Source organism: Brachyistius frenatus, unplaced genomic scaffold (assembly GCF_029030835.1).
Source record: "Brachyistius frenatus isolate BFR_SWC_R1_liver_20210118 unplaced genomic scaffold, ASM2903083v1 Contig_203, whole genome shotgun sequence".
NCBI classification, from domain to species: domain Eukaryota; kingdom Metazoa; phylum Chordata; class Actinopteri; family Embiotocidae; genus Brachyistius; species Brachyistius frenatus.
The window spans coordinates 392953-414674 of record NW_027210802.1 but is presented as its reverse complement, the minus strand read 5'-3'; the positions used below and the strand labels follow the sequence as shown (position 1 = coordinate 414674).

Below are 21722 nucleotides of genomic sequence, written 5' to 3'. Positions count from 1 at the left end.
CAAAATGCACAAATACATCTTTTGCAATTAAGCGAATGTGTTTGTATTCATTGCTGTGTCTGTCCAAAATGTTATCTGTTGTATTTGCAGGATATTTCTATGAGCCATATCAAAAATAATTGATGCAGTTTGTCGTCGACTCGTTAAAGTTTGAGTTTAAACCACTTTTTGGAGTAAAAAATTTAACAAACACTGACAAATAACTGGCACAGGCTAAACTGGGCCAAGTTTTTTTCCACAACTGTCAATCTAATGTTATGTGACTCGGGGACGAGCCGAGCGTCTCCGGAAACTGCCGAGCTGTGACGCCGAGCAGCAGCCGTAGCGACGCTTGTTGGAGTTTAGACAAGCGGAGGGAGCAAAATGGCGGACGAAGATATTACGCTTGATGGAAAACCTCTACAATCGCTCCGAGTTGCGGATCTGAAAGCCGCTCTGGAGCAAAGAAACCTCCCCAAAAGCGGGCAGAAAAACACACTCATCAAGCGACTTAAAGGGGTAAGTTTTCGCGCGTGTTATGGACGTCTGTGTCGAGTCTGGCTAAGTTCAGCAGGAGGCGAGAGACGGGGAGGGGGGGAGGGGGAGGGGGGTAACATTAGAGGCCGTAACTGTGTGTGTGTGTGTGTGTGTGTGTGTGTGTGTGTGTGTGTGTGTGTGTGTGTGTGTGGCTCCGACGCGGGAACACATAAATCGCCATGCACACGTTATTACTCATCAACAACAGTTTCTGCCGCCGGTCCGGTGTAACCGACGAACAACGGACCGACCGACCGACCGACCGACCGAGTTCGCACTTCGCTCCTGAGTCCTCGCGCACCGTGTTGCTCATTTGAACTGTGCACCTGTCAAGTCGAGGCCTAAGCTGAGAGCAAGCGAGCCAACCGCCGCACACACTGGACGGTACACGAGCGTGCCCGCGCGCCCCGTGTTTCTCTGTGTGTGTGTGTGTGTGTGTGTGTGTGTGTGTGTGCGTGTGTCCGAGCTTCCGGGGACGCGCCTCGCGAAGTAAACACATTTTAACGTGTCACCAACGGATAACGTGGGCTGTTCCTCCGAGTTACATGTGTTATGAACTCTATTGTTGTTTTGCTGGAGACCTTCAGCCCGTAAACAGCCAGGGCCGTAGCCATGTTTGGCGAAGCACTTAAGTCTTGAGTCTAAGCCCCCCCCCCCCCAACCCAACCCCCACTGCCCCCCCCCCCCAAAAAAAAAAAAAAAAACGGCACGAAAGAACTACTAACATATTTTTAAAATATTTTGGATATTCAAGCGGTTTATTTACTCTATTTTTTTTTATCTTACTGTGTGTAAATGTTTTTTTACCCCCAAAATATCTAATTATCACTGTTTGTATCAGTACTTTCCACTTTGCCACCAAATTCTGGTGAGAAAATTAATTTTATTGACTTAGCAAAAGTCTTAGGAGCAGACATGTTGCATCATAAACTGAAAAGGCCAAAAGAAAAGAAAAAAAAAATCCTTCACCACATATTCGTTAGCAAAATGCAGTGGTGAAAAAGTAACTTATCACTTAAGTACAATTTAGTAAAATCTTGAGGGACGTGTACTTCCATTCGATGCTACTCTATACTTGCAAACAGCGATGCCAACTTTGTCCATATCACCATGCCCTACTGGGAATCATCAACTTATTCAACTCATCAATAGCACGGTGTGTAAAAAGAAAAGCAGCACGAGAGAAAGATGACATGCAAAAAAGGATAATATGCATGTTAGTCACCAGAACTCCTGTTGACAGTGAATTTAAACTCATCTTAAATTACTCGATACGCCAACATGCAGAACATATTTCCACAGAATAAGTTCTGCAGAAAATATTAAAGACACAAAGGAGTGGCTCTTATATCTTTGTTGTTGAAGTCCAGTTTCCTCGTGATTTACATATATTTGAAACACTCCATTGTGCTGCAGTGTAACTGAACTGCAGTCTTCCCTCGTGTGCATATTAGGCCGCTGCAGCAGTGTTACTTGGCGCTTTGATTATCCTATCACCTATTTACTTTCCTGTAATCCCAGGGAAATAAACTTGGTCTATTTAATAGGACACACATGTAAACTCAGGCAATCCAGGACTACATTTATGAAAACAGCTTTTACATAAGTTAAAACAAACTCCTGAACTGAAGTACCCATTAAATACAGATTTACAAATATGGTATCTGGCTTTGCAGTCGTTTTCCATTTTTTATTATGACATCATGTTGTGTAATTTGACTCCCGTCACTTCTTCCTTACAGGCTCTGATGCTGGAAAACCTGCAGAAGTCGTCCTCCTCCCACAGCGGGCTGCAGCCCAACTCTCAGGTAGGAGAATTTTAAGGAAGGGAAAATATTTTGACAACATGTCGTGTCATTTTAAGAACGTCTTTCTTTGTCCTGTTTCTGTGTTGTAGATCGGGGAAGAGATGTGCCAGAACAGCTTCATAAAACAGTACCTGGCCAAGCAGCAGGAGCTCCTTCGCCAGAGACTGGAGAGAGAGGCGCAGCAGGAGGAAGAGGCCGACGGTATAACACTCGCATAAACACACACAATAACAAATCAGATAACAAACAGGCTCCTCCACACGAACAACGCTCCTTTACACTCCCTCCCACTCGTTCTCTCTCTTCCAGAAGTCTTGTTTTATTTGTGTTGCTCAAACATCTGTGCTTAATGACTTTCATGAACTTGAAGTACAAACATATTGTGCTCACAAATGTGTGAACGGATTACACTGTAAACTTTTCACAGTACCAGAAAATATTATATCAAATATATGTTGTTTTCTAATCATTCACAAATACATTCAAGTGGACACCAATTGAATTACAAAGCAAGTGAAACTTCACGGTGAAAAATCACATATGAGAAAATGATCTGTTTAACAGTGACGGCTCAAATTGTGTTACCTGAGTTGGTTTTAAGACTGAACAGAAGTGAATTGTTTGAAAAGTTACCCTCGTTTAGGATCCAGTGGGAGGATAATCCTCACATTGAAGTTGACCTTTAACCCTCCCCTCGTGCCCCCCTTGTCTGACAGAAAGCCCAGCTGTACCGGAGGAGGATGAAGACCACTCGGAGGACAACGACAGCTCCTCCTACGTCTCTGACAAGGTCAGTAACCTCCACATACTGAGGAAAGAAATGAGGAGAACACAGGATTTATCCCACGGAGCCCAACAAGATCAGATGATGTGAAAAACATGATTTTTATATCACAGAGAATTAATGTTTGTAATTGATAAAGTTGGTACAATAATGACATTTTTGAATAAACTCACATGCTTGTAAAGGCCATACAAAATGGAACTGAATGAACAGAACAAATATAAACATCTGGTTTCCTCTCCATCTTCTCCTCTCGGCAGCGTCGAGCCATGTCGTCCCAGCCCTCACTGGCCCGGCCCGAAGATAGAGGAGCAGGACAGTCGGTGATGGGTCACGGCCCCGGTCCTACCCTCCACCGCCAAGAAGCCCCCGAGGCTCTCGGAGCTCGGATGCAGCGACCCACCTTTCACCAAGGAAACCAGGAGCCACCCGCCCCGTCTCCCCCCCGTGCAGTCGCCTCCCTGTCGGTGCGTGTCCTGGGGCAGCCCGACCGCCAGGGACTGCCCCCCGCCGTGCCCCGAGCCCAGGAGAAGGAGGGCACCGCACCGAGTGAACCAGGATCCGCTCATTCTGTCCTCCACCTCAGCCGATCTGCCGGGGCTTCTGCTGCAGGTCAAGTAAACGAGGACAGCGACGAAGGCGATGACGGCGACGATGAGAGCGACGACGACGAGGATTGGGGACCGGGTCCCGGCGGCGTACGAAGGGGGAACAGAGTTCCTCCTCCGCCGCAGCAGATGCCCCCCAGTGTCCCGTCATCATCGTCTGCAAGATCCAAACGCAAGCTCCAGCCTCCGCAGCACATCCCACCACCGCAGGTACACCACACACCCATGCAGCTGCGCCACCCCACTCCTCCTCCCTCTCCGCCTCCCAACCTCTTCCCACTTCCTGACACTCCAAAGCAGAGTCCACCAGACATGGACGACCAGGAGGGAGAAGGCCCACCGGCTGCACGCGGCCCACGGGCGGGTTCTTTCCCACCTCTGGCCATGCAGCGGCAGGACTCCGACTCCAGCTCTCGTTCCAGCAGTCCTGAACCGCCCGTGAAGCGCCGGCCGGGGCCGCTCTCTCTGCTCGTTCACAAGATGGAGTCCGAGAGGGCTTTCGGTGCAGCGGACGCCACGTCAGCTGCCGGCGGGTCAGGAGAGGCGACGCACTCCAAAGCCGGCTCATCCATTGAATCGCCGCTGCAAAGGCTGGAGACAAAGAGGCAGCAGGAGAACAGACTGAAGGAGGAGAAAGAGAGACAGCGACAGCAGGAGCAGGAGGAAGAAAGAAGGAAAACACAGGAGCAGGAGAGAGAGAGTAAACGCCTGGAGGAAGAGAAGGAAAAGGAGCGAAAGCTGCTGGAAGAGGAGAGGAGAAGAGAGGAGAAACGGCTGAAGGAGGAACAAGAAAAGGAGAAGAAACGCCAGGAAGAGGAGAAGAGAAGAGAGGCGAAACGTCTGAAGGAGGAGCAGGAAAGGAAGCAGGAGGCAGCCAAGAAAGGCCAGGTGGTGGTGACTGAGGCCCAAGATTCAGGCTCCTCGTCAGATTCTGACTCCAAATCAGACTCCTCTTCACGGTCCTCACAATCATCATCCTCCTCTGGGGATGAAAAACCACCTGCCAAGCAGATGAAGGTCAGTGATAGAGCTGTTGTGGGTGTCAGTTGTTCTCCGGGCCGTTAGATAAAGACAAGGTCGTGTTTGGGATGCTGTGCAGCATCACATTGGACTGTCACAGACGTGGTTGAGTGTTGTTTTCCTGCCACGCTGGTGTCCACTCAGCAGTTTATGTCAATGCAGAAGTCACTTATGTTGTCCCAGATTACTGCTCAGGTTTGGCTGACTTTTCCAGTTTTCTTTTAATTTAACTTTTTTTTTTTGCCCTCCAGTCTTTTATTTCAGAGAAAACTAGCCTATTGTGGCTTATTTATTTTCATGTATTTTTAAATTGCCGTTTGGCCTTCATTATTTTTTTTTACTTTGAATCATCTCACAGAAGGAGGACCAAGGACAAGACGCAGAAGATGTGAAAAAGACTAACCTGAGTACAGGAGCGGAAAAACGATCCCTTTCAAAAAGGTTAGTAACATTCATTGAAATACAGATTAACAAGTGGAATTAACTCTTGAAATGAAATGCAGTTGGATTTGAAGTTACACTGGTCAAAATGAACCATAATTAATAATTTGCATCCTGCATCTAACACCCTCTTGCTTTCTGTGCCCCTTTTTTCTATGATGTGCTGTTTGTTCTAATGTGTGACGTGACAGGTAAAGTTATCATTTCTGTAATGTTTCTTTGCCTTAAATTTATTTAAGTGTATCCCCAGTGAAATTGCTCTGCCACTGATGTGTGTCCCTCTTAAATGTGACTCCTGTACCCATTTTTATGTCATCCGTAGACCAACTGTTTCAGCCGTTTCCATTTTATCAGGCTTTAATGGCAATTATGTGGTATTATAAGTCACACCTCAAGAATAATCCTCTCACAGAAATTAAATGTGGTGGCATACTGATGCAGTTTTCAACCTCTGACTCATCTCCACTTGGATGTATGTAGATAAAATGGACTAAATGAGGATTATATTTTCTATCTTTACGGTCGTACGCCTCTAGCGGGCTTTGCTTATATTAACTTTAGCTCTCAGAAGAAAGGGCAAACATGGTCTGTATTTTTCATCCAGGAGATTACCTTGCAGCAGCAGGCATGTCGTAAACAATTCTCACTGAAAATATGTCAAAACATTTCCATCTTTTTACTCAGCATACCAATTCAGTGAGAACCCAGTGTTTGTTATGTGATTATTACCAGATAGAGGTCACGCTTTAATCACATTCATGCATGATGCTCCGACTACAACAGAAAGGACCTGAAGTTAGGGGAATGATTTGTCTGACAGCTTCCTCAGCTTTATAAATGTAAAGTCAATTAATGTCCAACTTTGTGGTTTTGACTGAATTAAATCTTCAGTGTTGCTATGACTAAACTGCTTGGTCACCTAAAGGGTGGACATAATTTACCTATTGTGTCAGTTCTCAGCTTTTCAAGGCGTGTGTCAAAAGAATTAGTCATTTAAACCTGAATTAGTTGTAAACATTTGTTAGCGTGCTGTATTTCTGGTCAGGCGTTCACTGCGGCAGCCCAACCACTGCCGTGGCTGCTGCTTGTTGCCTGAGAAAAAGGGTCCTTCCGCGCGCCCCCACCCCCACACTGCCCTCCCTTATTGTCCTTCTCGTGTGCTTTTCCTTTTGTTGCTGGCAGCAAAAACAGTATTTTTATTTCACTCAGTTCGTTTGTGAATCGACGTTTTCTGGTGGTATTTCGATATGCGCCACGTTTGAGCGTCATATTTATGGCTTTTATTTTGGAAATCTTAGACCGGAAGGAAAGTTGATGCAACGTTCTGTTTGACTTGACGCTAGTCGCGCTAGCCAACATGGCCGTCATGCATGCATTGCATCCCTGATACCGACGCAGTATACGGCTAATCAGCGACAGGAACGACCGCGCCGGATTTTTTTTATTTTTTTTTTTAAATCTCGCGTTTCGGATTTCAACCCGCGCCTGAACGAAATAGCAGCCGGCGACAGAGTGTCCTTCTTGATCCCCGGGGGTTCCCCTTCAACGCCGGCCATAATGCTGTCCGAAGGCAACAAAAACGGGTAAGAGAGCCAGAGGGCGACTCGAGGCTTCGGGGTGCTGCTTCGACTTTTTACACCGGTCGTCCAGAAACCGACCGGGAAGCATCAGGCGGCCTGGACGTGTCGTTTTGTGCCGCTGCTGAGCTCCGAGCCGAGCAGCTCCTGTCTGGGCTGTTAAATATCATGTCATCAGTTCAACACCGGCCTGGTTCGAGCGTGGTAGTGTTCGCCCATGTGAGAGGGGGGCCGGGGGTGGGGACGTCGGTGGGAGCCTTTTGTTGGCTGAAGGAGCAGGGAAGATTTTTTTTTTTTTTTTTTTTTTTTTTTGGAGGGGGGAGGAGGAGGAGGAGGGGAGGGGGTGTGTAGAGGGGGAAGGGGGTCTCCTTTCTTTGATCTTTGCCTAAAATAGCTTTGCATCGAAGGAAACACTAATGAATAAATAATGGCCTCAGATTTCATGGTGTGATGAGGAGAGATGTGGACATTGATTTCTCCCCCTCTTGTCTTTCCTCTTCGTTTTTTTCTGCCATGCCGGGAAGGAGCTTCTCTATTATTTTCATAATGCACATTTTTCTTGTCCTTTACAGCCCCCCAATCATGGCCACTCTCTGCATGTGTCGTTAAACCGTCAAGAGGACAATATTTGTATTTTTGGATTTGTGTGGCTGTAGCTGCTAATGATCCCACTGTTGTCAAGGGAGATCATTAAAGCAGACATCTGTTCTCTGTACAGTCGGTGTGAATGGTCCCTTATGGTGCGATATAATTCTCCCAGCTGGCACCAGCATTCACACGTCTCGTCCTCCGGGAGCTCGGCTGTATGTCGGATTTGAGCGGCGACGGTGTTTCGGCCCATTTGAACGTGGTCAGACAGTTAATTTGGATTCGATCTGGGCGGATTTTGTTGAGTCGCAATGAATAAGAAAATAATCATTATAATAATTGAGGGTTTTTTTTTCTTCTCGTTTTTGCAAAGTTTAACCAGAGGACATTATTATTATTATTATTATTATTATTACTATTACTTTCTTCTGTTTCACAGATTGTGATACTGTTCCTCAGGTTAAAGTTGGACTTCAGCACGCTTCCTCATTCTTGCCTGATCACATGAGTACAAAGTGGTTTTAAAAGTAGAGCGACGCGGTCAAACTTTCAGAAGAAAAGGACGAGACAGTTATTCACTCATTCTTTCGCTCTCATTCATGGTTTCATGGCTTCGCCCCGGCCTCCCCCCTCCCCTCCCCTCCTGATCCCGAGGGGCTTGTGTTTCTAGTTGACATCTGTCTCCTTTTGTACTCGGTGCAGGTGTGTTTCTGGCCTTTGAGACACACACACACACACACACTCTCTCTGTCTCTCACACACACACACACACACACACACACTCTCTCTCTCTGTCTCTCACACACACACTCACACACACTCGAGAGTGAAATCCACACCGAGGTCAGAGGAGGAGAATCTGTGTGGTGATGGGACAACGCTGTCCTTTTGCTGACTCTCGTCGGTGACTTATCTCCAGTGGAGGAGGTTGAACCGGCTCTCCCAACGCACTGAGTAGATTTCAGTACTACAGAAGCATCACTGGCCGTCCCCTGGAAGATGCCCCGAGTCCGTCTCTCATGTCTTTTAGAAAAAGAAAAGATCAGATTGGTCTGGTTGAGCAGGTTCATGTGAGACCGTGTGAGTGATTATTATTATTATTGGGTTACAGAGAGATTTTACAGCTATTATTGTATTCCTTGAAAGGAATTTAAGGGCATCACTTTTATTCTGTTGATCCAAAAAAAGGATCCATCATCTGGTTGAAAGAGTGACTTTGATGTCTTGTGACTCGGTTAGATCCACACTAATATGTTTTCCCTTTGAAAATACTCCGGTGTTTTTGAACCCCTAAAATTGGAGACTTTTCAAATTGCTGCATCCTCATTTCAATTTGAAAACTTGGGCATTATGTTCTCGTGTGGATGATCAGAAAGGGAGAATTATGGAAAACAACGATGCAGACATCTACATTTTTCTCCTTATTTCAGTCACAACATGTCCTTCCTTGATTTATCACGATGATAAATGATGAACGGCCATGTGAGGTGCGTTTTTAGGTGTCTTTGTATAGATTAGATCTGAAACTGAGCTGTTTGAACAGAGATTGTTTTAGTTTCACAATGAAAAGAATTAGTCTTGATGGCGCCTCACTTTTAAGGTAGAAAGTTCCTCGCAGGTGTGGAATTGATTGCCGACCACGTTCATCTTGAAGACCTCTCGACTATTTGTATGCGTTGGACGACAGAAAATTCATTCTTCGCAGGAAGAAACGCCAAACACGCCCCTTTTAAAAAAAAAATTAATATTGTGATATTTCACTGCTTTTCCTTCCTTTCCTTTGTAGTAAAGTGAGTAGATCTGGAGTGTTAGAGAGACAAAACAAGATGTATGAAGACAACTCCTTGGGCCTGAGGACATTTTAAACCATGAAAGATCTGTGAAAACAGCGGAGGAGAATTAAGGAGGGTGATAAGAGCGAAGCATGCGAGAGGATGCGATTCTCCCACCTACAGGGTGCTGCCTCGGTGCCTGTGTCATCACATGGAAGCAGCGGAGGAGGCTTTTGATAAAGCTGGTAGGGGAAGTTGAGGGGGTAGCTAAAAATATAATGAGGACATCTGCTTGTTTTTTTTTCTTCTTCTTCATCTTAGATAACAGCAATAAAATTTGGCTATGAGGTCTGACTGACCACAATGCATGGCTTTCATTGGCTAAGTTAGAGGTGTTTGTTTTTTTTTTTTAAATGATGACCCAGCATGGATAGGATGGAGACCACACATGGAGTCATCTGTGAGTGTGTCTTCAAGTACCAGTTAGTTTAAGGTGTGTTTTGTGACCCTGGGTGTCCGTTAGCTGGTGAGTTATTTATAGCAGGACTGACCCAGATCACCGGCCTCCAGCACCCTTCCTCTGACTCTTCCAGTGTTTTCCTCCGTCTCGTCCTTTCCTTCCGTCTCCTCTAACACACGAACCCTCACATTGTTCGGTCTCTAGAGCCGAGCGTGAAGGCAGTCTCGCTCGTCTCTGGATTTTATCGGCGAGGGACGCAACTGATAATTATTTTCTTTAGTCACTCATCGCACAATGTCAAGTAATAGTGGGAAAAAACCCGCCCAAGACATATCCTAAACCTCCAGAAGATGCCACTAAATAGCTCGTTTTGTTTGTCCAGCACTCCAAAACCTTTTTAAAGTTTTATGTCGCATATGAGAAAAGCTGCAAATCCTCGCAACTGAAAAGCGGAACTATTATAGTAATATTTGTCGTTTTTACTTAAATATGGTTCCAGATTGTTTATCTGTTCATGGAAGTGATACAGCGCCGATTTATGGTGGTGGTGGTTTTCCTTGTCAGACCAGTTATTCAACGTTTGTATCATGAATCTGAAGTTAAGCAACACTAAGTAATGTTGAAAACCAGGGTTAACAAGTTTAAGCTTTATGGGATGCATCAGTTAATGAGTTTTTAGGTATTGACAACATTCTTGCGAGGTGCTTGTCATCACAGTGATGGAGTGCGTCCTTGTGGCCACTGTGAGTGCTTTTTCTAAAAATAAACAGATGCTCAATTTTCTCTCTCCCCGACTGTCTGCCTCCTGTAGGGAGGTGTCTGAGCCCAGTGCAGCCGCTGTGACGGAGGTGGAACCGGGCTCTGAGAGCTCCATGGCCCAGCAGCCCGCCTCCGGGGCTGAGCCGGAGAGCAGCGAGGGTCGCCTGGAGGAGGTAAGGTCACTGAGAGGGTGTGGGCGCCCGGTGTCCTGGCTCTATCTCCCACTAACCTGCATCCTCACTCATATTGATGCATGTGTAATTAGCAGCACAAGTCGAGGGGGGGTCACTCAAAACCAACACAACCCGAATGTTTTCACGACTGTTCATCCCTGATTTTGAGCTAGTAAACAATATCGGCATCCTTTTGATTACTTAATAAACTGCTCAATTGGAACAAATGGGCTTTAAGGTGAATGAACAGGGGCTGAGTTGGAGTTGGGTCCCGGCGGAAATAGGAACAAACTCATCTCTTCCATCTGCTTTTAAAGCGACTAATATTTCATAACAAGCTCATTCACGTAGATGATCTCTCACACACGTCCGATGTCTCTGTGGGCCTGCAGAGGGTTGTTAATGCTGCTGCTGCTGGAATGAATGTAGTGATGGTAATACTGTGTTAATCTGGACATCCATGCTGCAGAGTGCATGCTTTTTATGTCACTGTTGTGTGTGTGTGTGTGTGTGTGTGTGTGTGTGTGTGTGTGTGTGTGTGTGTGTGTGTGTGTGTGTGTGTGTGTGTGTGTGTGTGTGTGTGTGTGTGTGTTAGGGAGAGAAAGCAACAATATTACACGTAAAGGCCCTGACATGCCAAGCTGTCAATCAACCGTAGCTGTCTCGACTGTGTCTGACTGCCGCTTTAGGTCCTGTTGATGTTTGTTTTTCTTGCCTCTGCCTTTTCTCCGCCTTCTAATACCCGTAAAAAGCAACGCTAAATCTCCCACTGCCTTTTGCAACTTTTAGTCAGTTGGTATTCTGGGACTATTTAAAAATATTTACAGTCAATAAGATATTTTTTTTTCTCCTGTTTATGTGATAAAAACTTTGACTACTGACTGTTTTTCGCCCTAGGCATGCATAACAGCCGTCAGCCTGTTGTCTTTGAAAAGTACGTGATCAGCCTCCCTTTGTCAGCACAAGTTGTTGCAGGTGGTGTGTCAGGGTCTCGTTACAGTCATCATCTCGGTACCAGAGTACTGCACAGTCACCAGCTCGTTAAACAGCATTTTACATACACGGTCACATTTTTTTTCAACCTAATTTAAACTGTGGAGGATTGTTGCGCGAGCTCGTTATGGAGCTCCTGCAGATGAAGCCTTCAGCTCATCACTCGTTCCTGCTGCTGAAACCAGTTGCAGAGGAGACGGGTGCGTTACGTTTTAGGCACGCTTTCTTATCTGCACTACCGCAAATCAGATTTACTGGGTGAGCCTCTGTGCCATTGAAGTTATTATCAGCATGTGTCTTTATTTGTTCATCTGTGTGTGTGTGTGTGTGTGTGTGTGTGTGTGTGTGTGTGTGTGTGTGTGTGTGTGTGTGTGTGTGTGTGTGTGTGTGTGTGTGTATGTATGTATGTATGTATGTGTGTGTGTGTGTGTGTGTGTGTGTGTGTGTGTGTGTGTGTGTGTGTGTGTGTGTGTGTGTGTGTGTTTAAGGGATCTGTGTCCCCTTTGGATTTGCATGAGTAATGGACCCTGACAGTGTGTGTAGAGATACATCAGGGCTTGTTTCTTTCACACTGTTTTCATTCTCTCTCGCTTGCTCCTTTTCACTCTGCCTCTCTCTCTCTCTCTCTCTCTCTCTCTCCCTCTCTCTCCCTCTCTCTCTCTCATTCACTCTGTCGGTCTCTCTTCTCCTCTTTGTCCTCTGACTTTCCATCTTTTGTATCCCATCATGAACGCTTCTCTCTCACTATATATATTTATGGTGTGATTGCTGTTTAAAACCCCATTGATTGCTTTGTTATGAAGGTGCCCATGCCTCTTCCATTGCCCCTATTGGTACCTGCTGCGTACTACTACTACCACCACCACCACCACCACCAACACCTCCTCCACTCCTCCTCCTACTCCTCCTACAACTCCTGTCCCGCTATGCCCAAGTGCGTCGTTGGTACCCGAGTTAGGCCCAGAGTCTGCGACCCCCGTGGCGCTGAGTAAAGGCCGAGCCTGCACGGGGCCTCCTGTGCAGCCCTTCCAGTGACACGCCGAGCCAGCGGGAACTCGTAGCTCGCGTCAGACCACCACCGGCAGCAGCGGCAGCCATGGTAACTGCAGCAGCACACAGTTGTCATGGTAACCGCAGCCACAGGGGTTGGAAGCCTGCTCGCTGATCAGAACCGGACTGGACGGTATTGCGCCGTGTGGTGGCGATGAATGAAGCAGGGGAGGTGGAGGGGGGGGCGTCTAACGCTCTGTATCGCCCCCCCCCCCTCTCACATCTGACATTTTGAGGATGAACACAGTCTGCGAGTGTCGTCCTCCCAAAAAAATCCAGATGTAACTCAGGAGAAGACAGTCGCCTTCAGCTCCCCCAGTTTTGTTTGACTTCCCCCTCTGATGCCACGCTGCCCTCTACCTGTGGGGTGGAGTAACGACTGGCCTGAGAACTGCTGCAGCCCACACGGTGATCAGAGCGTTTATGATCACTGTTTTGGGTTTTAACCTTTTTAAAACAACGGAGCAACTGAAATAATCTGCTTGTAAGCGATGATTATGGAACTGTGTTGTTTTTTTTAAATGGACAACTCTGTTGATGTGTTTGAGGATACGATACGATGACGCGGGCCTTTCAAACTTCTTTTAACGCCGGTCTTGTGCGGCCAACAGTCGTCCTCCGCCTTGACAAGTTGGGCAGCATTTTAAAAGTGACTGGTATTCGGCCGCGTTGCCATCGACAACATCGTTCACCTGAAGTCGGCACCGCTTCCAGGTTAACGGAGACTTTTAGAGGACACGCTGCCCGGGGAATGTAATCTGACACAGATCGTGCGGAGTGACGTCTCGTGGGTACACGCTGATATGAATCATCCCCACTTGGCCAAGAAAGGTGGATAAACTCAACAAATCTCTGCCTCGTCTCCCCGTGCAGCCGCGCGGTCGGTGGACTGCAGTGTGACGGGATGTTTCAGCAGGAGGTCGTGATATCGTGCCTCTGCTGTGGACTTGGCAGATGGACTGCTGCGGTTGTTGCTGTTATTTATTCATCCGTCCGTTCGCTACGCCCACAACTTGGTCCTGGCATCTTCTGTGATTTCATGTGAGTTGCAGAGGCACTCACGCCAGCATTGCCAGCTGATCATTTTGACTACTTCCCTGGATTTTAATTGATCAAAGACTGGATTATTCCCCCCCTCCCCGCCCCTTTACTCCGTCACATCTTCCTCCTGTGCTGTGAACTTGTAAAACAAACCTAAGAGTCGTTCAACATACTTTTTGGAAACCTGAGAAACAAACTAAAAACAGGAAGTCTAATGCCTTGGACGACAAACAAACACCTTGCTGACAAGCCGCTGTTTTAATTTTGACATTTCTGATTGGACAACACCGGCGACGATGATGATGAAAGACGACAACCTCAAGCTTCAAAGAACTGATTTTTTTTAATTTTTTTTTTATCGTCCGATCCAACCCAAAGATTATGAACTTTCCCAAAGTAAACCTTCACACCCCCCCCCCACACTGTCAGAATCCATCACGAGACACTTTGGCTCCCCAAAAGACTGAAACGTGACTCTGTGACCAGCAGTCAGTTGAGAAAAGTCCTCCTGAGCCCTGTTCAAGACAAAAAAGTCCAATCCGGTGATCAGTTCCTGCCTGGTGGCTAATCTGCACACTCAAATCGAGCCCCGCCCTCTCTCCTCTGCCTGTCTGTCTGATTGGATCCTTGTTGCCTAGATACAGTACACACTGTCGTGCGGGTGGGCCGTAGTCGAGCCAGTAAGGAATCAGGTGTCAAATGGTATCAGGAAATGACTTGTCATTATTCCTCTATTTAAAATGCATATAACTGTTTAAAAGAACCGTTCTCTTTCCTCCTGATCTTTTTTCTGTAAACGAGAGGAGTGATTTGTTTTCCTCTCTGTAATGTCGTCCAAATTTGGAAGCTGTACTGCAGTTTTAATTGGATATCTTTTAAGCTGAGATTGTTCTTCATACATGTGAACACACACTGTGGATCTGCAGTGGTCTGTTTTAAAATATGATAAATCACTTTAAGGTGAATATCTGCAGATGATCGAGTCTTCAGCGCTCCGTTCTCCGCCTCTGCTCATCGGCACTGACGTTACGCAACACTCACTTACAGCATTTAATTCAATTGCATTACTTTAATGCTTAATTAGCACCACGAACACCCCGTAGGAGTCCAGAATCATCTTAAATGCTTTCGTCATAAAACGTGCGCGTCTCACTGAAACACACCGACAGACAGCAACTCCTCTGATGGACTCGTGACAACAGACCACATTAAGATATAACCCACTTCAATCTCTCACACAGGCCTGCTTGTTTCCTAATGCACATCATGTACTTGTGTTCTCCATAGACACACACACACACACACACACACACACACACACACACACACACACACACACACACACACACACACACACACACACACACAGGTTTATCTCAGCTCTCTGAGCAGAGGTGGATTGTGGAAATGTGTCTGGAGTCTCTGAATGTGGTACAATTGGAGCCTCCAGGCCTTGTGTTAACTTTAACCCCTTCCTTGCCCCCCTCCCGCCCCTCCCCGCCCCCCCCTTCCACTTTTTACCTGTCTCACCTCCTCTCTGTTGTTTGCCTGTTTGGGTCCGGACTCTTGGTTCTCATCTCGCCCCCCACCCCTGGGGTTTCTGTATGTTCTCTTTCTGTCCATCTCTCCTTCCAGAGCACCACTCCTAAGGCTTTTGCCGCTCGCAAGATATCCCTCACCAGTAAGTATACCAGTTACGTGTTTTTTACGAGTCCCGGACGAGAGATAGATGATGGAGAGATGGTCTGACTGTTTGAAACACCTGTACAGAAACACAAGTCAGCGCTCAGTCGTGACGTTGTGAACACGAGATGTGATTACATCTGCATGACCCCCCAAAAGTATATCAATCTTGTTTTGTCTCCTTTTCATTTATTATAAAGCAGATTTTTTTTTATTTTTTATTATATATGTGAAGTAAAGGTGGAGGGGAAAAAAAAAATCCCATTATCACAGCCATGGAAGTATCCAAGGGAAAGTTTACATGCTTTTTATGACATGTTTATTGTAATAAATGACCTACATTGTGGCACATTTTATTTATTTCCTAGCAGCTTTTTTAACAGATTTTTCTATGATTGATGGAAGCTGGTGACGACTCAGACAGCTCCTCTGACTTTGGCGTCCACATGATGGATTTACTGTCTTGTGTTGATGGTGATTTTGATGTTGATAGAAGTCAGAGAAAATGACACCCTTCACAGCGAAGTGATTTGGTACCAACATAAGTGCCACTGAAACAAAACCCTTAATGTGCTGGTTTTGGCTCCCACCACCATGTAAATCATCAGGTTGCAGTTATTTCCTGCTATTTTAAATGTGCTGCAGCAGGAATCCTCGTCCAGCTTTGAGTGCACTTCCACTTTCTTCCGCTGTATGAATTACTCTCCATAAGCTCTCAGAATAGCTGCAGACAGAAACCGCAACAAACATGTAATTCTTGTTTTAAATATACAGGTTTTGGGTGGTTGTTTAGTAAATTATTTAATTGCATTTATAAAACTTGCCAACCCAAAACTATAAGTGCTGAAGTATTTAAGCAAATTCTGCTTTGAGGCTGTGAGCTTGCAATAACTTGCCGGTGAAGTCCTGCTCACCAGATAGCAAATCACCCATCTCCTCTGTGATTAACTACTTTTTTTTTTCTTCTCCTTCTTCTTCTTCTTCTTTTTTTTCCACTCCTGCAGGCAGCAAGACATCTCCAGCCGCCACAGATGGAGGAGCAGGTGAAGAGACGGGAAGCGCAGCGGGGAGGAAGAGGCGATGGGGCTCCAGCACGGCAGTCACCGCTAAGAAACCGTCCATCAGCATCACCACCGACTCACTGAAGGTACCGACACAGCACGGACCAGGTGTCCCGCACGGACCAGGTGTCCCGCACAGCTGAGGGCCGGGACGTTGTCCTAAATAGTTGTGTAGTTGGAGGACAGGATTATTTTTCAGTTTCAGGGAAATTGGAGCTGATATTTCTGTCTCTTTAGATCGGAAAAGTTGTGTTCACATGACATGTTTGTGAGAATATGTGAAGGAATTCCTTTACAAATAGAGTTAAAAGAGTAAAACTCGTACATATTTAAATTGGTTAACTTTGCAAACCAGAAATGAAATAAAAAATGGGAATGTTTTAATGCCTCAACTGATCAGTTCACATACAATCACTAACTGAAGATAAACAAACTCGCTGCTGGAGCTTTAGTTCAAATATTCAAACATTTTTCCCTCTTTCGCTCCATGTCTCATCTTCTCCTCCGTCAGTCTTTGATTCCAGACATCAAAGTGAACCAGGAGGCTGTCGTGGAGCTTCACCCAGAAGAGCTGCAGTTGTCTGGGGATGAGGAGAACCTGGACAACAACCGGGGCGACCCGGACAAAGGCCTCAAGATCCGACGCACCGTCACACAGGTAGCAAGTAGCATCAGATCCTTTTAACTCCGGGGAAAGAACAGTTGTTGTTCAACGTTAACAGAAATATGGTTTTTCCAGGTTGTTCCAGGTGACAGCCAAGAAAATGGACAGACAAATGAAGAAGAAGAGGAAGAGGAGGAAGAAGAAGAAGAAGAAGAAGAAGAAGAGGAAGTGGAGAAACCAGAGAGAGAAAAACAACGCCGGACCTCCAGAGACAAAAGGAAGAACAGTGTGTCTGAGGAAGCCTCGGAAACACAGACGTCTGGCAGCCTGGACGGGGAGGCCAAGAAAGGTCAGCTGCTTCATCTACTGCTGAAAAAGCATTCCTGTTATTTTTTTATTTTTTCCTCTTCTCACCTCGGCTTCGTCTCCCCTCAGTCACCCCCAGCGACAGCCTGGTGCGTCGCTCCATCAGTCAACAGAAGTCAGGCGTGTCCGTCACCATCGACGACCCCGTCCGCACGACCAAGCAGCCGTCGCCGCCTCGTGGGAAAGTTTCAAACATCATCCACGTGACAAACCTGGTGAGTTTAACTCTGTTTAACTGCATTACATTACAAGACATGAAGTCGTTTTTCTTTCAAGCCTGCAGAACTCAAAATTCAAAACGATCTTGCTGTATTTTATTTTTTTAGCTGAGTTGGAACCGTAATCTTTCTCCTGGTTGTGCAAAAAAAACCCACGTTTTTCATGAATGAGGTATTTTGTGTTGATGCCAGTGCCAACATCATCATCAACATACCCATAATTAGAGCCAGGAACACTTCCCCAGGTGTGGCTTCACCTTCAGTTAAGGGCCGCAGTGCATGACTAAACACACCACAACAAGACGAGACATTACTCATTTAATCACTGGCATTTGGAGATTTTCTTGCTCTTGCGTCATAGACTTGAGGTCTTGATGTGGGTCAGAGAACGCCACCCAGCTCCACTGATCTCGGGAGGTCTGACACTGGAGGCGTGGGAGGAGAGAAAAAAAAAGTCAAAATAAAGAAGCTGATGGGATGAAAAAAGTTTGAGGAAAAAAAGATGTTAACTAAATTAAAAAGGTTATTGTTTAAACTCAATAATCTCTAAATGCAGCTCAAACATCTTCCTCTGTGGTCACGGTTGTCCTTCCTTTTATCTCCCAGGTGAGACCTTTCACCCTGGGCCAGCTGAAGGAGCTTCTGAACCGGACCGGCAGCGTCGTGGAAGAAGGTTTCTGGATCGACAAGATCAAGTCTCACTGCTTCGTCACGGTCAGAACCAACACAACGAACGTCCGAGCTGCCAGACATGTTGTTTTTAAAGCATGTTGTTCTGTCATGGACGTCTGAGCTATTTCAAATGATCTGAGACGGTTCACCACTCCTCGCCTGGAGTTTATTTCTCTAAATAAACCAGAATAACTACGGTCCATTAATATACGTGTTATCACTACGATGCAAACATCCCCTCTGTGTTCTCCATCGGCTCCTACAATGCTTCTGTTTCTGCATCCCGTCCCGTGTTGGTCGGGACGCCATCACGCTATTTGAAAGACCTTATTTTCTGCGTCCTTCTCCTCCTGTTCTCGTAGTACGCGACGGCGGAGGAGGCGGTGGAGACCCGGGCCGCCCTCCACGGGGTCAAATGGCCTCCGAGCAATCCCAAGGTGCTCAGCGTGGACTTCAGCGAGCAGGACGAGGTAATGAAGGGCTGAAATGCTTCAACACACAGTTGATGTAACGAGAATACATGAAGAAGAACATAAATCCTCTTTTGTCTTTTTTGACCTTGGTGATTCTGGTCCTTGTGTTTGTTTTATAGTCTGAATTATTGATGAATTATTAATATTTATACCGGTTACAAAATTAAAGTGCTGTTTATTCCAAACGACACACGCAATAAATTATGAATAAATGAAATCACTTTGTTATTACCTGTTAAATTTGAATCAATGTCCTTGGAAACAGGAAGCCAATCGTACTGCTAAGAGAAAACACGTGAAGAAATAATTTACATAATATGTCTGAGAAAAAAAGAACACCCCCATTATATTAATCACTTATAATGATATACACTGCAGTGTACGCTGTGCCAAGCTGTGGGCAACGTGTGCTTTTCAAAGTAAAAGACGAGTAGTTAAATATTAACAGGTTTATTTTTGGAGCCTCTTCAGATCCACATTCTGTCAGAATCCTCCAGATTTACATTTTATTTTCTCTGCACACTTCAATTTAAACGTCTCCGCTGTTTGTGTCTTTTATCTTTTGTTTTCACCACAGATGGACTTTCACAAAGGCGTCCTGAAGCCAGAAAGGGTTGAGGAGCACGTGACCCAGCCGGGTCCTCCTCAGAACCGGCTGCCCCCTCTGATGCCCGAGAGGGACCGGGAGAGAGAGCGGGACCGGGAGCCCGAGCGGGACCGGGACCGGGGCGTTCGGGACCTGTGGGCGGAGCGGGAGAGAGAGATGGAGCGTCGGGAACGGGCGCGGGGCGAGCGGGAATGGGACCGGGACAAGGTCCGGGAATTCGCCAGACCGGGAGAGGACGGCGAAAGATCCAGATCCAGAGACAGAGAGAGGAGGAGGAGAGAGAGAGCCAAGAGCAAGGAGAGGAAGACCGAGAAGAAGGGTAAGACCAGCTGAGATTTAAGAGGAGAGGAAAGCAGGATTTCTGGAGGAGGTGACGTCATCGCCATCTGTTTCACATGGTTTAGTCTTCGTATGGAGTTTGTATGACTATTACTGAGGTATTTATAACTTATTTTTTAGTATTGCCAATATTTTACCATCCTGATTTATCGGATTTGTCTAACATTTGAAAAACGTAATAAAATTAAGATAAATCAGGACCCACCTGCTTAAATAAAAAAAAAAAAACTGAAGTCTTATATCATGATTGAAAATATACAAACAAGAAGTGAAAATCTAAGAATTGGTTATTTATGGGAATGTAAACCAAACGTGCTGCATTGATTTAGAAATGAACCGTGACAGACGTGATATAAATGCTGCACACGATGTCACATCCTGCTCTGATGATGCGTTTCCTCTCTGACAGAGAAAGCAGACGAACCTCCGGCCAAACTGCTCGACGACTTGTTCCTGAAGACCAAAGCGGCTCCGTGTATCTACTGGCTCCCCCTCACCGAGGAGCAGGTTGGTCCCTCTCCTTTTTCAGCGCATCAGATCGAGGTTTTTTTTAATATATATATATATTTATATACTTATACCGTGTACCTCAACGACCTCGTTGTCCACCAGGCGGCGCAGCGGCTGGTCGACCGCACGGAGCGCCAGAAGGAGCGCGAGCGAAGGCGCAAGGAGCAGCAAGAGGAGGAGGAGAAGAAGCGGGAGGAGGAGAAGAAGGAGAGGCTGAAGGGCCGCGAGAAGGACGTCGGCGTGGCGACGGGCGGCCCGGCGGCCGGGCGAGGACCCGACGCCGACAGAGAGCGGGACCGCGGCGGCCGAGACAGAGAGGCCGACAAGAAGAGGGACGGCAGCCACCGGCCCAGACGACCCTCGCCGGGCGCGGCGGGTGGACGGCGGTCTCGTAGTCGTAGCAACCCCAGAGACCGACGCCGCTGAGGGACGGAGGCTACAGGGAAAGCTGGAGAGAGAGAGAGAGAGAGAGAGAGAGAGGGAAGCAGTGTAGCAGAGGACGCTGCAGACAGGAAGTGGTTCCTCTCGGCTGGTGGCTGCTCCTCGTTACCTGCCCCACTGTGCTTTAATTCGTCCATTTTGACGCCAGCGTTGTCTTCCACACACTTCTGCCATCCCCCCCCTTTTTTTCCCCTCCCCTCCCCCTCCCTTTTCCCCTCCCCCTCCCCCACACACTTTCTTCATGTTCACACAGAACATCCTGATTAGAATAAAGTGTCGGTTCGTGGCTCCGGTCCGCTCTCCTCTGTTCTCTTCCTGTCTTCCAGAAGCGACATTCGGTCCTCTGTCCTGTAGAGGGCAGCGTTCCTCCTCGTCTCTGTAGTTGCTGTTGATTCTCCCGTGCTGAAGAGAAGAAGCAGGGCGTTCGTTTTCTGGCTCGCCTCTTCGTTCTGTCCCGCTGAGGTTTGGGAGCCCGCCTCTTTATTTTAGTTCTGCGGGTGCGTTTCCTTCCTCCTCAGAGCCCTGTAATAAACCCAGTCCAAAATAGATCCCTGACCTTCGTGTTTTCTAGGATCACTTTTAATGTTCCACTCTTCAGCACTAAGATTCTTTTTTCTTTTCTTTTTTTTTTTTACATACTTTAATCCTCGTCAAAGTGTTGAAAGTCATTTTGTTTTTGTTGTAGTTTTATGAATCATGTTTTTGTTTTTTCAGCCTCGGAGGGTCGTTGTGTGTTTCAGCAGGTGAAGCGAGAACACTTCATCTCCCGCAAAAGATACAACTGGTCTCAACACTGTATTTTAGAAACGAGCGATACGAAGATGCGGTTTCGATGCCCGAGTTCGTCTCTAGCAGATGTTTCGGAGACGAGAATGAAATTTATTCTGTAATGATTCTGGGAAGCGGACCTTCTCTGCACTGAAGTCTCCGAGTGGAAAACGCCTCCTCTGACCCTTCAATCATATATTTAAGAGGAGGTAAACATTTAAAACGTTTATCCTCTATTAGAGTAATGGTTACAATTTTAATATTTTAAATTTTGAGTTTGAAACTGTTTGACTTCGTTGCTTTTTTTTTTTTCCTCCTGCAAGTGCTGAATGTACCGAGAATTTAAAAAAAATATGAATAAATCTAAATTGGTTATCAAGTTTTCTGATT

At 46.4% G+C, this 21722-nt stretch overlaps 1 protein-coding gene across 1 annotated transcript; it reads left to right on the top strand.

Moving 5' to 3' along the window:
- Window positions 1-345: 345 nt before the first annotated feature.
- On the top strand, window positions 346-21711 carry acin1b (apoptotic chromatin condensation inducer 1b). The gene is made up of 17 exons (XM_069718965.1): window positions 346-498; window positions 2259-2324; window positions 2414-2525; window positions 3041-3114; window positions 3369-4733; window positions 5095-5177; window positions 10386-10506; window positions 15226-15271; window positions 16278-16420; window positions 16846-16992; window positions 17074-17287; window positions 17374-17519; window positions 18129-18236; window positions 18557-18664; window positions 19245-19593; window positions 20023-20120; window positions 20226-21711. Exons 1-17 carry the CDS (start codon window positions 364-366, stop codon window positions 20547-20549), a joined length of 3639 nt encoding a protein of 1212 aa, XP_069575066.1. The 5' UTR covers window positions 346-363; the 3' UTR covers window positions 20550-21711.
- The last annotated feature ends 11 nt before the right edge of the window (window positions 21712-21722 follow it).

Excerpts from the sequence above, each read along its gene's own strand:
- acin1b (XM_069718965.1), top strand. The coding sequence starts at position 364 with ATGGCGGACGAAGATATTACGCTTGATGGAAAACCTCTACAATCGCTC. Across the intron at positions 16,421-16,845 it reads TCACCACCGACTCACTGAAG|TCTTTGATTCCAGACATCAA; the intron begins GTACCGACACAG and ends CTCCTCCGTCAG. Across the intron at positions 18,237-18,556 it reads AGTCTCACTGCTTCGTCACG|TACGCGACGGCGGAGGAGGC; the intron begins GTCAGAACCAAC and ends CTGTTCTCGTAG.